General features: G+C 45.3%; 1 protein-coding gene across 1 annotated transcript; it reads left to right on the forward strand.

Moving 5' to 3' along the window:
• Nucleotides 1-51: 51 nt before the first annotated feature.
• LOC135377452 (phospholipase DDHD2-like) lies at nt 52-14494 on the forward strand. The gene is made up of 17 exons (XM_064609860.1): nt 52-344; nt 988-1290; nt 2866-3252; nt 4325-4512; nt 4652-4795; nt 4891-5044; nt 5134-5275; nt 5358-5566; nt 8140-8405; nt 8479-8574; nt 10664-10836; nt 10908-11043; nt 11135-11146; nt 11246-11336; nt 11411-11608; nt 13592-13736; nt 13809-14494. The coding sequence occupies exons 1-17, from the start codon at nt 206-208 to the stop codon at nt 14125-14127; spliced, it is 3102 nt and encodes a 1033-aa protein (XP_064465930.1). The 5' UTR covers nt 52-205; the 3' UTR covers nt 14128-14494.
• Nucleotides 14495-14513: the final 19 nt, after the last annotated feature.

Below are 14513 nucleotides of genomic sequence, written 5' to 3' on the forward strand. Positions count from 1 at the left end.
GAAAACAATTTAGGGCGGACCAAGCACTGCCGTTGGCAACCATGTGTCGTTTTCGCTTTTATTTTTCTTATTTATTTGTACACGATGCATTTCGTTCGTGGCGAAGCACAGTATTGCTAATGGAATCAGTGGTTTGGTACTAGCGGTTCACGCTTTGTAAATAGTACGGTTTCTTTTGTCTGATGTTGGATCTCAAAATCTGGAAATGGCCGGAAGAGGAAAAGGCGATCCAAACAAGCTTACTTCTCTCTTACTCCAACCACCCAATTCCGGCTTTTCTTGGAACCAGATGTCAGGTGGCAACATTTTGATGCCTGTGTCTCAGCTTGATGCCAATACTGAAGGCAAGGCCATAACACTTAGTCATTTACGTCTAGTAACTGTGGGCTTCACTACTGTGGCTTCGCAGTGACTTACCACTTTGCTGCTAACATATGATTCATTCTGCGCCACACACGCTGACGTTTACTTCCGAACTGCCACCTTATTAAATACCTCGTGGAATACTTTCTTTAGACATATAACTAGGCATATGAACGGGTCAGCATTCACAGCACTGTACACACGAGCAAGCTCCTGTGAGTGCTGATAACTCGCAACTAAAAGTACAGATAACGACATTCGTATAGGGCAGTATTAACGACCACATTGACCGGCTTGTTGTCAGCACATGCTTCTCTGTCTCGTAACGCACACGTAGACGCGCATGCATTAATACAGCACGTCTGAGCTTGCAACCTCGATCAATCAGTTTAATTTACGCACACCCAAAAGTTTTTTGAGGAGTGTGTTACACAGGAGAAGGATGGGAGGAATATAACGATACTTCACGGTGCTGTTCCTTTTTTTTATTGTATTTGTTAATGGATTTATTAATAGCATAATCTGTCATATGCATTAAACAATTGTCATGCAGTAGGGATTGGAAGGCTGTACTTTTTTTTTTTTTCGATCACTGCGTTACCTCTCGTTGTGTTGGAAATGCAGGGAGTGGCACGTCGACGTACCAGGCCACAGATGGAACGCAGCCTCCAACCAACGTTGCCACAAGCATGCAAGAAACTGTGCCGTCAGGACCATTCTCCCAGCTGCAACAGCCACTGAGACCAATGCAGTCGCCGTCCCAGACTACTGCACAGTCTAGAGAGCAAACTCCTTTGAAGCAGCAACCAGTTGTATCACCTTTTCCTCAGGGTATACCACAGCCCCCCACTGCATCATATGCACCCACACAGCAGATCCCTCTGCAAGACCCCGCAAATAGTTCTCCTGTAGGACCACCACCAATGGGTATCTCTTCTTGTCCTCATCTTTATTGCCTTCTTATCTGAAAGTTTGTATTCATTTTACCCATTTTAATGGCGACAGCACCCTGCTTTAGAAGTTCCGCTTTTTTTACGAAACTCATTTGCATTTTTATTTTAATAATGAGCGCCTCCCACACATTCACACGGTGTGCAGCTTGTAGGTGGTATCGGACAGATACTGGTAAAAAAGAAAGTTTGTGGATTGGTGCACCCGTTCGGGCGAATTATTTGGCCCGGGGGTTTAACTGAAACATCCGGTATACATGGGGCCACCCATAGACTCATGAAATTAGGTGGTAAGGTCAATGTAAAAGTGATCCCTTCTGTGAAGAAGAAACTCGTTCCTGCTGGGGTAGGTCGCAAAGGCAACGTCACGGAATTCGTGTAAAATAAAACATAGAAACCCTGTCGTCGACTGTCAAGTGGGAGTAGTGTATTCTATCCTAGGTAGTGCATTAAGTTGTGGCAATAGGTATATTGGGGGAAACAGGCAGATGTTTGAATAAAAGGCTGCAAGAACATGGAAACAAAGTAAAATCAAAGGATGGGCAAAGTTCACAACTGACAGATCACGTTTTGGCGTGTATCAGACAAGTTGTTGAAAGCTGGAACACAAAAAAAGGGGAAGGATACCTGCGTGAGTTCGCCTACCACAGTGTTAACGAAAAAAAAAACAGGAATACCTTATAGATAAAGGCACGTGGTTTGGATGAAAGGGAGAGGAGGCAACTAGGCTGGGTGTAGTCTCATTCTCTAGGTGTATTTCATGCAGTAAACATTGGTTGAAAGGTGCGCCACCGTCTGTGTTGTCTGAGTGTGTTACGTGTTGCTTCATTTTTAGAGATGTGTTGAAAATGCAGGGAGTGGCCTTCTGTTCGTACCCAGCCTCAGGATTTCGCACTATGGGGTTTCCTTGCAAGCTTTCTTGCATTGCATTTGTATTGCAGTGCATATGTGTAGGCTGCAGTATTAATTCGTTATTCTCGTCACGTACTTGTAGCTGTAGCTGAAACTCTTAGCAACAGAAGTGTACATGGAAGAAGTATATCTAGCGTAAAAATTCATTCGGATCGCTGTGATACACGAGAATAACTGCTTCAGGCCTTTTCACTTTTTCGGTGCTGCAAAATTAGTTTCACTAGGAAAGACATAGAACCAAGCTCCATCTAGGAATGACACAAACACACATAGCGCCAAGAAACAATGAGGAGGCCCGGTCTTTTGACCTTTGACCTTTTTGTGAATCACTTGAATTGCAGAATGAGTTGTGTAATGTGAATGTGAGACTAGGAACAAGGACGTAAAAACTGTAATATGAAGGCTCAGCATTTACTTTTAATAGCATTGCCATTATTTTAATGTGACAGAATCGCCCCACACGAATAACCTCAGTGACACATCCTTTCACGTAACCCATGCTCTCCTCAAGCATGTTCATGTCGAGATATTCCTGTTCACAACAAACATTGGTTCAAGAATTTCACCGCTCTTGTCTTGCACATCCGTCTTCCTATGTTTATGCCGTCTTTAGTTTCACCTACTTTTCGACATTCCATAGGTCCTCCGCGGGATTTTCATCGACAGTCGCCGTTCACACACGCGACGTTATCTGGTTCAGTTCTTCCACCTCCGAACCCAACGCCGCCTCCCTATATGGCAGCAGCGGCTGTTGCCACACAACTAACTACAACAACAACGCCACTTATGCCTACGTCACCGCCCGTGACGCCATCAATGCCACCTATGGGAACCTCGCAGGACCAGAGCCAGTTTGTGGGCTATGCAGCTGAGCAGCGAGCGATGGTGCCTTCTCCTCCGTCGTCGGCCCCTTACGTCCCGGTGAAGCCACACTGGTTTTTTAACAAAGAAATAGAAAAGAAGAGTATATGGATACCTTTCACTATGCTGGATTCTTCTAACCTGGAGGAAACGGTGATGCGGAACGGTATGCTACCTTGAGACAATCTCTTAATTTTATATTTAAAATTTTGTAATACCATAATGTTTAAATGTTACGAAATTTTAATAATTAATGTTCCTAAAACTAGTAAGAAATATTCAAACGCCATATTTATTACCATAACTAACGCATTTCTTTATCCAGAAGCCTAGTGCCACAGAAGTGGTGCACTAATTATGCGAGGGAAAGATTAGATCTCCGCATTCAAGGCGTATACTCGTCTACCATTGTGTTCTGAAACGGTTGAGCAGGCGTTCTCGGTACTGCATGCATTAAATTTGCGGGTGCGAAAAGTGCCAGCCTTTAGACGCCCAAGTTGAGGGTGCATTAATTATGTGAGTAAATATGGTCATCTCGAACGATAGCAGGGAAGGACCTGAAGTTGTACACTACGCTGAACAAGGAAGTACAGGCTCAAATTTGACACCTAATGTTTAGGGCCTGACTTTTTCGGGTTTTATTTTTGGCCGAATTCGGGGGGGGGGGGGGGGGTAAATATCGGGCGATATTTTTCGTTTGAAAATTTGGGTGTATTCGGGTTAAATCCCGTTACGGCATATTCTGTCGTCAGGAATTCGGGTGCATTCGGGTGATTTTTTTTTTGTTTAATAAAAATTTGTCTTAACATGGAACTGATGTTTAGCAATGTTATCAAACTTTATTTTAATGCACGCTTACGAGTGTGCCACGCGACCCGGATGCTTTCGGGTAGATTCGGGTTAAACCCGAATTTTACAGATTTCGTTCGGGGGGGGGGGGGGGTAAATATCGGGCGGATACGGGTTTAACCCTAAAAGGTCAGGCCCTACTAATGTTGGATACCTAGTGTTAGATTGTTTGAAACTGAATCTGAATATTATTCGAGTGTTTGTCTTTGTTGTTGTTTTCTAGCTATTTGACATGCATTGATATCCTCTTGCGGTAGAGGAGCAGAAATCTTGCAAAACTGGAAATCTTGCAAAAGTAATGTTAATTTTGGGGAAGAAATGCAATACACTTGCGTGTCTGAGCTAAGTCCTGGTAATGTGACATAATTCAGTGTAAACGTGCTTCGCAGGAGCCAGTGAAGACACCGTGATTTCGACTGACGGCGGACGTTACGACGTCCATGTACATTCGCGCCTGCGCTACCCCGTCTATTGGGAAGAGCAGCCCACAGTTGTCCGACGGTGTTCCTGGTTCTACAAGGTCGAAGGGCAGAATCGTTTTGTTCCTTACGAAGAGGACATTGCTGCAATCCTCGAGGTAAATTTTTACACGTTTCGGAATTCAGACGTGTTCCAGTCCTGCGAGTGGTTCCAGTGTGTTCCAGGCAGTGCTCTTCGTGTTCCATAACTGGTTGCTAGAATTTGATTTCATTGGTGCGTGTTAATCTTGTGTTCAGGAGCACTATCAGAAGGCCGTCTCAACGGGTGTCTGGCACCAACGTCTCGAGCTTCCCGGAAACCAGGTGGTAGTCATGCACAGCACGAGTGTCATGGTGCATTTCTTGCCTTCGAGTCATCCAGATGAATGGGGAAACATCAGCGTGAGTGTCTTCCCTACGTCTGGATTTATCGGCTGGATGCTGTCACAGTGTCGCTTTGAGCTTAAATAGCATGTTTTTCTTTTGATACAAATCAGGAGGGCCAGACGAGACCTCGTGTTGTAAAGAGAGGCGTAGAAGAAGTCGAGACAATTGAGGACGGTGAACCTACTCAGGTGGATCATGTAGTATTTGTCGTGCACGGTGTTGGCTCTGTCTGTGATTTCCGATTTCGATCAGTGGAAGAATGCTGTAAGTTGTCCCGCGAGTCAGTCTAGTATTTGTAACACTCTCTTATTTATGCTCACAAAAATGTCAACTTTTGATATGCCTGTTTACAGTGGATGACATCAGGAATATCTCTCTCGGTCTCACTAAAACTCATTTTGCTGCCCCACTCCACGAGGGCAAAATTGGCCGTATAGAATTTCTTCCCGTCTCCTGGCATTCTACGCTTCACGGAGATGCAACGGGCATAGACAGGTAGCTTCTTTACTGGTTTCCCGATTGTCACTAAAGCTGTGTGGTGGTCTTCTGCAACATTGCCCTTTTTCCTTGATCGCAGCGCGCTGAAGCACATTACACTGAATAGCATTCCAAAGCTTCGCCACTTCACAAACGACACCCTGTTGGACATACTCTTTTACACAAGCCCTGTGTACTGCCAGACGATTGTCGACACTGTTGGATCTGAGATGAGCCGTCTGTACGACAAGTTCATGGAAAGGAATCCAAACTTCACCGGCACCGTAGCGCTGGCGGGGCACAGTTTAGGTAGGTGAAACAAATGAAACAAACTGGGTAACATTTTTTTGTCAAGTTGAATCTAGCAGGTCTGTAAAGGGACAGTTGCATCCGGGAACCAGTCTACGAAACTGATACCACTACAGTGAACCTCGTTTATAACGAACTCGACGGTCAGGCTACAGCTGTTCATTATATCCGATAGTTCGTTATAAATGAAGTCTCCTTACATTGAATTAAATATTGACGGTCGCTCGCGATGGGTTCGTTATAACAGGAAACTCGTTATAAGTGGGGCTGTTATAACCAAGATTTACTGTATGTTCTTCGGCAACGGCCAGCAATCTGCTTGGCTAATTTTTTGTCAGAAAAGTGCTTAGATATTAAATAAACCAATTTTAAAGATCGGCACTGCTCCCACGGCATGACGGCACTCCTTAAGTGGAGAGTGGGAGTGCGTCGGTGAGAGGAGGAAAGGCGCCGTCCAGACGTCCTGTAACTCTGTGAGACGCTCGCACGGCCGCAGCGTTCATTTTTCTCGAGGTCGTGCCCTCATTGGTTCATAGGTAGAGCCTGAAGTTTTAGGGTTTTACCCGATTCTTCCCCGAATTTGCACCCCGAATTGAAGGTTGCCTCTTTAGGGTGAAACCCTACCAGGCAAATTGCCCAGGCAATTTAAACCAGGCATTTTACCAGGCAAATTGCCCTCTCTGGGATGTCTGTAAGAATGCACCAACTTACTTGTTCGGCAGAAAAACGTAGTTACATCACCGTTTGTACCAAATCGCTACAGTTAGTTCGAATAACTGAGCCCGATTTCTCCCCGATTTTAGCGCAATGAAAGTTTTTTCACCCGAATTCGCACGAATTTAGTGCACGTGTTTATTTACCCGATTTTTACTCCCCGAATTTAGAAAAAAATGCTTCCCGAAAACTTCAGGCTCTATTCATAGGGAGTGACGTTTTCTCGTTTTTCAGAGGGGGAATTTTCGGAATACTCTCAGCATCTGTCATCTGCTCTTGTCATTTATTCCATTGTGGGGTGTCAGCAATTGTGACGCGGTGCTACATCTGTAGCGGCGCCGATACGAGTCTCTGATAATCCCTCACAAGAGAGAAATTATTTTGTTAGCAGTTCACCAGAATAAATACATTGGAGGCCTTAAATGTTGCGCTTAATGTTTGAGCCTTTTCTTCTTCAGCATTTTCAACTAATACCAAGTACTGAATGGCATTTCACCATACAGAATTGCATATTACTCAATGTAGTGAATTTTTCTAATATGACAAACTTTCATGGATCCTGTACAACTTTGTTGCACAAAGTCCTACTCATTAAGGGGTAAAGACTTCTCGACAGCTCAGACTGCATGCGTCTTGCTGTAAGATTGTGGCTTAAGCTGGGACAGTTGACCCCCGTTTATCCAGATCTTGCTGTTCCCTGCGAGAATGTCGGGATAGTGAAGGATCCGGATAAATGAAACTCGAGAGGGGATGAGTGGATGAACAAAGCATGAGTTTATTTCGGAGCGCATAAAAAATCGTCCACCGTCACTCGCGTAAAATCACTGCAGTCATTCAGCTGCTGTAAACTACTATGTACCTATGTTAAAATGAGAAATGTTATTCTTCTGCTCAAAAAATGCCAAAGCCATTTTCTGTGCACTTCGTGCATCCTCAAACACCACACTACTGGATTCCTCGCTCCTGAACGCACTCCAAGAACTTTCATGTGTTGTGCTTCATTTCTTCTTGCATACTACAGCTTTTTTTTTACCATGCTAATAGCTATCAACAAGGTGTGTGCATGGCTGAAGGCATAGTTGAAAGCTTCAGAATCACCTTTCCCAACGGCGTGAGACGGCTGAACTGGTCAACGTGGTGTACACACGTACGATGAGAAAGGGGAAATTTTTCGAGGTTGTCTCCCTGTCTTGGCAAAATGTAGGCTGCACACAGTCTCTGACTCAACACCGGACAGAAATGCAGCTCACTTTGTGCTGAGCCCTCGTTACAAAAAGCCCTGCCAGGGTTACCCTGATCCATCCATTCATCCATCTGGATAAGTGAAGGCAGTTGTTGGATATCTTCCTCAGCGGTTCCCGTAAACCCTTGTCCGGATCCGGAAACTGGAGCACTGCACGGGCCTCATTTTTAGGCCCGGTCCGAGCCCGGCCTTCCTTTGATCTACCTGCTTGGGCCCGCCCCAAGCCCGACCTGACCTCGAGAAATTTATAAGCTGCCCGGTGTATCAGGCTGTAAAATTTGGCCGTGGCTAACTTACAGAGGGGTAACACACGCTAGAGGCCCTACCTAGGCACAGCAATGTACAGGCACGGGCACGGCCCAGACCCATAATGGTCAAACCCATTCAAACCCATCAACATTTGTCCCAATGCTTTTTGTCTGGACAGCGCGGGATCCGCACAGGTGAAGTCTAGATAAACGTGGGTCAACTGTATTTCGGTAGCCTCCATACAATGTACAATTTTCGTACCATTATTTTGTCATGCAGGGTTATTGGCCAGTAACTTTCCTCCATAGATATTGCATATGGTGATGTCTATCTTATATTATTATATATCTTTGGATTTCTTCCGCAGGTTCTTTGATCTTGTACGACATTCTTTCGCATCAGCCACGCCCTGGTTCTCAGGTGGTGTCCAATGAAGTACCACCAGAACCACCCGCTCCCATGTCTACACTGGAAAAACCCGCTGTGCTGCAACCACCTCCGACAAGTGAAGGTCCACAGGATGCTGCATCTGAAACAGTGAGCCTCCCCACAGTTGAGTCTATTTTCGACGAGCTGTCTCTGGGTGATTTCGTCGATAAAATCCGTGAAGAAAGGGTGGATTTGGATACTTTGGTACGTGCAGAGGCCTGGCTTGCTTGCATCTCGAAAGATATGTAGGAAAATGAGCATTTGGTGTCCTTTGCAGAAAATGTGCACAGAAGGTGACCTAAAGGAAATGGGACTTCCAATGGGACCTCGGAAGAAGCTACTTTCCTACATGAAAGGTCTTGCCCAAAAGCAGGTGAGTCTAGTGCATGAAGGAAGGAAGGAATGAAAGGAGGCTCTTATCATAGCTTGCAAGCACGTTTTCCTCTCCCACTTACTGCTGCCAGTTACGGTCACAGTCGGTAGGGATGTTGTGGGAGAGGGGCGGAATTGTGCAGGGTTGTGGGTGGGTACTGCACACATTCCTGTTGTACTGTGCAGCATTGGAACCATTTTCTTCATTGTGGAATGGTCTAAGTACATCATAGAGGCTACATGTGTTTTACGCCCAATCGTGATTCAGGATTTGCGAGATATCGAGAAAGAGTCCATTAAATGTTCCGCCTGATCCTACTTGACTTCAGTACTGCAGGAGATCCAAGAAGATTGTGTGCTACAAGTGAAACTCAGTGTCTGCACATTGTGGTTCAAAGTTCATCAGCACACACTAGTGTGCCGGTATGAAGGGCAGATGGCCTTGAACGTGACGAGGGGGAAAAAAATCACGACTGTTAGTGAATGTTGGACCAAGTGCTGTACTTGCATCGTTTACCTATCACACAGCTTACTTGACCAGAAACGTTCTCAAACGTAGTCAAAATAGCTTTGAGGCCCAATTTCGGCCCGCGGACTGGGCTCTGGTTTCCGGGCCAGCCTGGCCCTCTGCAGTGCTCTAATCTGCGGCTTGCCCTCTCTCACGGCGGTGGTGGAGGTGATGGAACTGATTGCTGTAGTCGGCCACGGTCAGCTGTGCAACGTCACAGTTATCACTGTAGGGTGCGATCATGCGTGCTGGGCCGACTTCACAGGGAAAACACTGAGACAGCACGGGTAGAGCCCGTATTGGAACCCAGATCGCCTCCCAGTCTTGACATGGAACACCATCATCATAACCACAAGGCTACGGGACCTAGCTAACGGGAGGCATCGGCATTGGTGGTGGAACAGCTTGCCTCAGTCGGCCATGATCAGGCGGGCAACATCATGACTATCGCAGAGGGGGCCGTGCATACTGGGCAGACTTCACAGTAAACTGTGCCAGCAGTTGTCTTAAAACGCCCGAGGAAAGTCCAAGGAAAACACACAGACAGCACAGCCGGTACCCAGATTCGGACAAGACTCACCACCGAGGAATGCCGTCATCGTAGCCGCTAGGTCACAGGAGCTTTCTTTTTTTTTTTCTTCCAAACAATGAAACATTATTTAGAATTTTACGTTATTTAAACTGTGCCCGGACACAAAGCACAGTAGAGCAAATTGCACTGCTTGGAGGATTAAACCATCATGTCTGTTCTGTTTTTCTTGCTACCTGTTTGTGCTACCTGTTTCTTGCTACCAATGTTTTTGCTATCTGGAGCTGCTGTGTTTCGCTGCAGTTTTGTGGCCACGTGTTTGAACACGTGGTGGGGACCACATGTTCAAACATGCATGCAGGGAATGCAGAGTGCAGGGCTTACGCTGCGATATACCTAGCCTCATGAAATCTGGAAGGGTTCGCTCATAAATGCTATCACATTTAAAAAGACTCAAAGAACTCACCATCCTGTATGTTGTAGTCATTGTAGTACAAAACGTACATGGTTTAGGAGGTGTGTTTGAGTATCTGTATTCGTTGTACAATAAATTAGGTGTTCCTTGATGCAACTGTACAGGTTAATATGAAAATGAAAAAAAAATAAAGAAAGAAAAGTGCACATAGCCACATGCATCAGCGAGGAGGTTCGAAGATTTTGATGTTTGGCAAGAAAAAGAAAATGTGCTCAAGATTATCCTGCCAGAAGACGCAAGAAAAATGTTGTGCCATCCACTCTCCATTGCTGCGTGACTGTGCATTTGTCAATTATTGAGGAACCTATGTGAAGTATAACAGAGAAATAAGTTTCGTAAGCGAACGGCATTGAAATTGGGAGCCGCTTCACCTGTGGTGCATTGTTCTCTGCCCGGTTGACATGCCAGTGTGTGGTTGCGATATCTGTATTTCATAAATTGAACTTTTGACACCAAGTGTCAAGAGGAGAGCACTTGAGCTGAGCCTCCCCCGATTTCCTTCTTCGTTGTCTGCTCTCAGATGCAAGCAGTGGTTCCCTGACATGCCCTATGGTAATGTGGTGTAAACACTTCTTTAGGAGCAGGAGAAAGGTGTGAAGGAACAGTGCAAGGGTGTGGCACCCGAAACACCTGTACAACCTCCGACGACTCAGCCGCAGTCCCTTGAAAGCTACAAACGGGAAAGCCTTGCATCCGTCAACTATTCTGTGGGGCTTGGCGGCACGGGGCAGATTTCTGTGAGCTACCCAATGTAAGTCCAATAGAAATGTTTCGGTGCAGCTATTGTCAAGCTTGAAATTTGACCGGTTGAATTACTCTCAGGATAAACTTCAATCCAAGCTGCTTTTTTGCCTTGGGGTCACCCATTGCAATGTTCTTGGTGGTCAGAGGCAACGAGACACTTGGAGATGACTTCCGCCTGCCGACCTGCCCTGCATTCTTCAACATTTTTCATCCTGTGGGTGATCCATTAGTGTGTTGAGTGACAAATTGATTGACTGACGTTTTGGTTTATTTCATGCACTATCTGGCCTGGCTGTCATTCACAGTTCGATCCAGTGGTAAGCATAACCCTTTTTGTTTGTGTGTGTGTGTGTTTGTATGCTTAAAGCAGCAGTGTGTTTAGTTTCTCTTGCAAAATTCCCATTCTTCTTGGAAAGGCTTACAGGATTGAGAACTTGATAGATCCCAACTTTACGGCACCTCCCGTACTGATACCTCATCACAAGGGGCGGAAAAGAATGCACCTCGGTGAGTGCTGCATACGATACCTCAGTGCTCTACAGGGACGATTGGAGAACAAAAAAATACTGTGTTGCCTTCAGAGTTGAGGGAGAGCCTTAGCCGGATGGGGTCTGATTTGAAGCAGAAATTGGTGGACTCCCTGCGCTACACGTGGAACTCCATCCATGATTTTGCACGAGCACATCGCTTCTCCGCTGCTCAGGTGGAAGCGGAGATGGATAGCATTGTACAGGAAGAGATAAAGAGGCAAGAAGAGGCAACTGAAACAGAAAGTACAGGTTAGCTTGTTTCTCTTTTTCAAAAAACCCACTTGAATTGATTTTGAAAAAAAAAAAAAATCGTTACAACCACTATATTTATAGGGCCTGACTTTTTAGGGTTAAACCCGTATCCGCCCGATATTTACCCCCCGAACGAAATCTGTAAAATTCAGGTTTAACCCGAATCTACCCGAAAACATCCGGGTCGCGTGGCACACTCATAAGCGTGCATTAAAATAAAGTTTGATAACATTGCTAAACATTAGTTCCATGTTAAGACAAATTTTTATTAAACAAAAAAAATCACCCGAATACACCCGAATTCCTGACGACAGAATATGCCGTAACGGGATTTAACCCGAATACACCCGAATTTTCAAATAAAAAATATCACCCGATATTTACCCCCCGAATTTGGCCAAAAATAAAACCCGAAAAAGTCAGGCCCTATATATTTAGAGCCTGAAGTTTTAGGGTTTAACCCGATTCTTCCCCGAACTTGAACTCTTGAGGATGAAACCCGATTTTTACCCAGCAAATCACCCTCACTGAGATTTCTGTAGGATAGCACACTTAACTTGTTTGGCAGCAAATGAAGTTACATCACCATTTTTACCAAACTAGTTCAGTTTGTTTGAGTAACTGAGCCCGATATCGCCCTGAATTTAGTGTACTGGAACTTATTCCACCTGAATTTGCATGAATTTAGAGCACGTGTTTCTTTACCCGATTTTTACTCCCCGAATTTAGAAAAAAATATTTCCCGAAAACTTCAGGCTCTAACTATATTGTAATAAACACGGTCGCCCCAAGTAGATTTTGTGGCTATGGGCCCAGAGTAGACCGCTGCGCGGGCCATATTCTTAGTCCCGGCCTTCCATTGATTTGCCCGTCTGGGCCCAGCCCAGTGGTTAGCTGATAGCCATCTAAGCAACCCCGCTTCTCCTGCCACTATGCCTCGGGTCCAGGGCCCTATTCTCATCACAGTAATGAACCTCGATTGCTCTGTAACACGCCTGTCATTGGTCATTACGTGAAGAAGGCGTGAAGAGCGGAGTTTAATGTCACGCGCCCTCGACCAAGCGAGCACTTGATCCTGCGCTCTTCATGCTTAGGGCCTGACTTTTTAGGGTTAAACCCGTATCCGCCCGATATTTACCCCCCCCGAACGAAATCTGTAAAATTCGGGTTTAACCCGAATCTACCCGAAAACATCCGGGTCGCGTGGCACACTCATAAGCGTGCAATAAAATAAAGTTTGATAACATTGCTAAACATTAGTTCCGTGTTAAGACAAATTTTTATTAAACAAAAAAAAAATCACCCGAATACACCCGAATTCCTGACGACAGAATATGCCGTAACGGGATTTAACCCGAATACACCCGAATTTTCGAATGAAAAATATCACCAGATATTTACTCCCCGAATTTGGCCAAAAATAAAACCCGAAAAAGTCAGGCCCTATTCATGCTTTATCTACCTTATTACGAAGTCTGCAGGATCAAGAGTTCGAATATTGGTTGAGGGCGCGTGACGTTCATGTCTGTTCTTCACGCCTTCTTCACGGGACAACCAATGACGGATGAGAACAGGGCCCCAGAACACGAGCAACGGAATTGAGTTCCACTTCAACATTCTGTGTTATCATTTTTTTATTTAGTAAATGCAGTAAGTGTTCTGCAAACCATTTGCACCAGACAGACAGTTGTCATTGCTTAATACATCTTAACGAGGCAAGAGCATGTTAAGTTTTGTATCACATTTTTCTGTACTACTTTATCTTTGTGCCATACCATTCTTTACTCACAAGCTCTCCGAAATACTGTGTGGCTCCCAACACACAAGTCTCGCATCCGTCTCTGCCTTAGCTTAGTTCTACTCCGCCTGCGCGAGTTTAACATCAGCTACATATTATACTATCCCGTTTCCGTTACAAAATTTGCTGGGTGTCCTATCAGATCCACTAGCCCTTAAGCTTCTAACTCGAATTGGTTGCAGTTACTACATCCGACCTGCAAGGAGTTGAAGACTTAGGAGTTGGGCAATTGAATGGTGGAAGACGCATCGATTATGTCTTGCAGGAGAAGCCAATAGAGAGTTTCAATGAATACCTGTTCGCTTTGGCAAGCCATGCCTGCTATTGGTAAGAAAAAGACAAATGCACCATCTTGCACAGCCACGTGCGACCCTTTGAAATCCATTTACTTTCGTGCAGGGAGTCCGAGGACACTGTACTTCTCATCTTGAAAGAATTGTACGCCCTTAATGGAATAGCCCCAAAAGTTCCGGGTCGTTCGTATTCCCAGCCCAAGGTACAACTGTACAATCCTGCCATTCAGAGCAGTCCTTTTCAGTCACCTGTGCATGGCTATCAAAGCAGCCCCAGCATTGAGCTGCAAAATGCCCAGAGGATGTCACCAGTAGTGAGCCCACAGGCAACGATCCCCGCTGCTGGCGTGGCGTCGTCCTTAGGCCCCGTAGCCCCTCCACCTCTCCAGGGGTTTGTGAGAACATCACCCCTTGTAAGAAAGTGAGGGACTCTACATTGCCAACAAGAACTCAGAAGTATCTCGTGTTGAACGACCCAGCGGCCTGTATCTGACCCGAGTCCATTGTACCAAGGAGGGACTCAATAAATAAGGCACTTCGGTACCCTCTGGGATGAGAGACAAGAAAAACTAGGACAAGCAGGAGATGGCTCTGATGATGTTGGCTTGGAAACCGCTAACATAGGAGTTTAAATTATACACAAGATTTTGTTGCATTCAGTCATGTGATCAGGTCATTTGCGCCTGTAAAATATAATGCCGGCACTAAGTGGTTTTTATGGGTTTTCAGAGAAGTTTGTTATTGAGGCTGTCACTCCTGTTGTTTGTTTTATTAAATGTATATCAAAGTACATGTCCCTTCGAGTTGTTTT

This window comes from Ornithodoros turicata, chromosome 1 (assembly GCF_037126465.1).
Source record: "Ornithodoros turicata isolate Travis chromosome 1, ASM3712646v1, whole genome shotgun sequence".
Taxonomy (NCBI): domain Eukaryota; kingdom Metazoa; phylum Arthropoda; class Arachnida; order Ixodida; family Argasidae; genus Ornithodoros; species Ornithodoros turicata.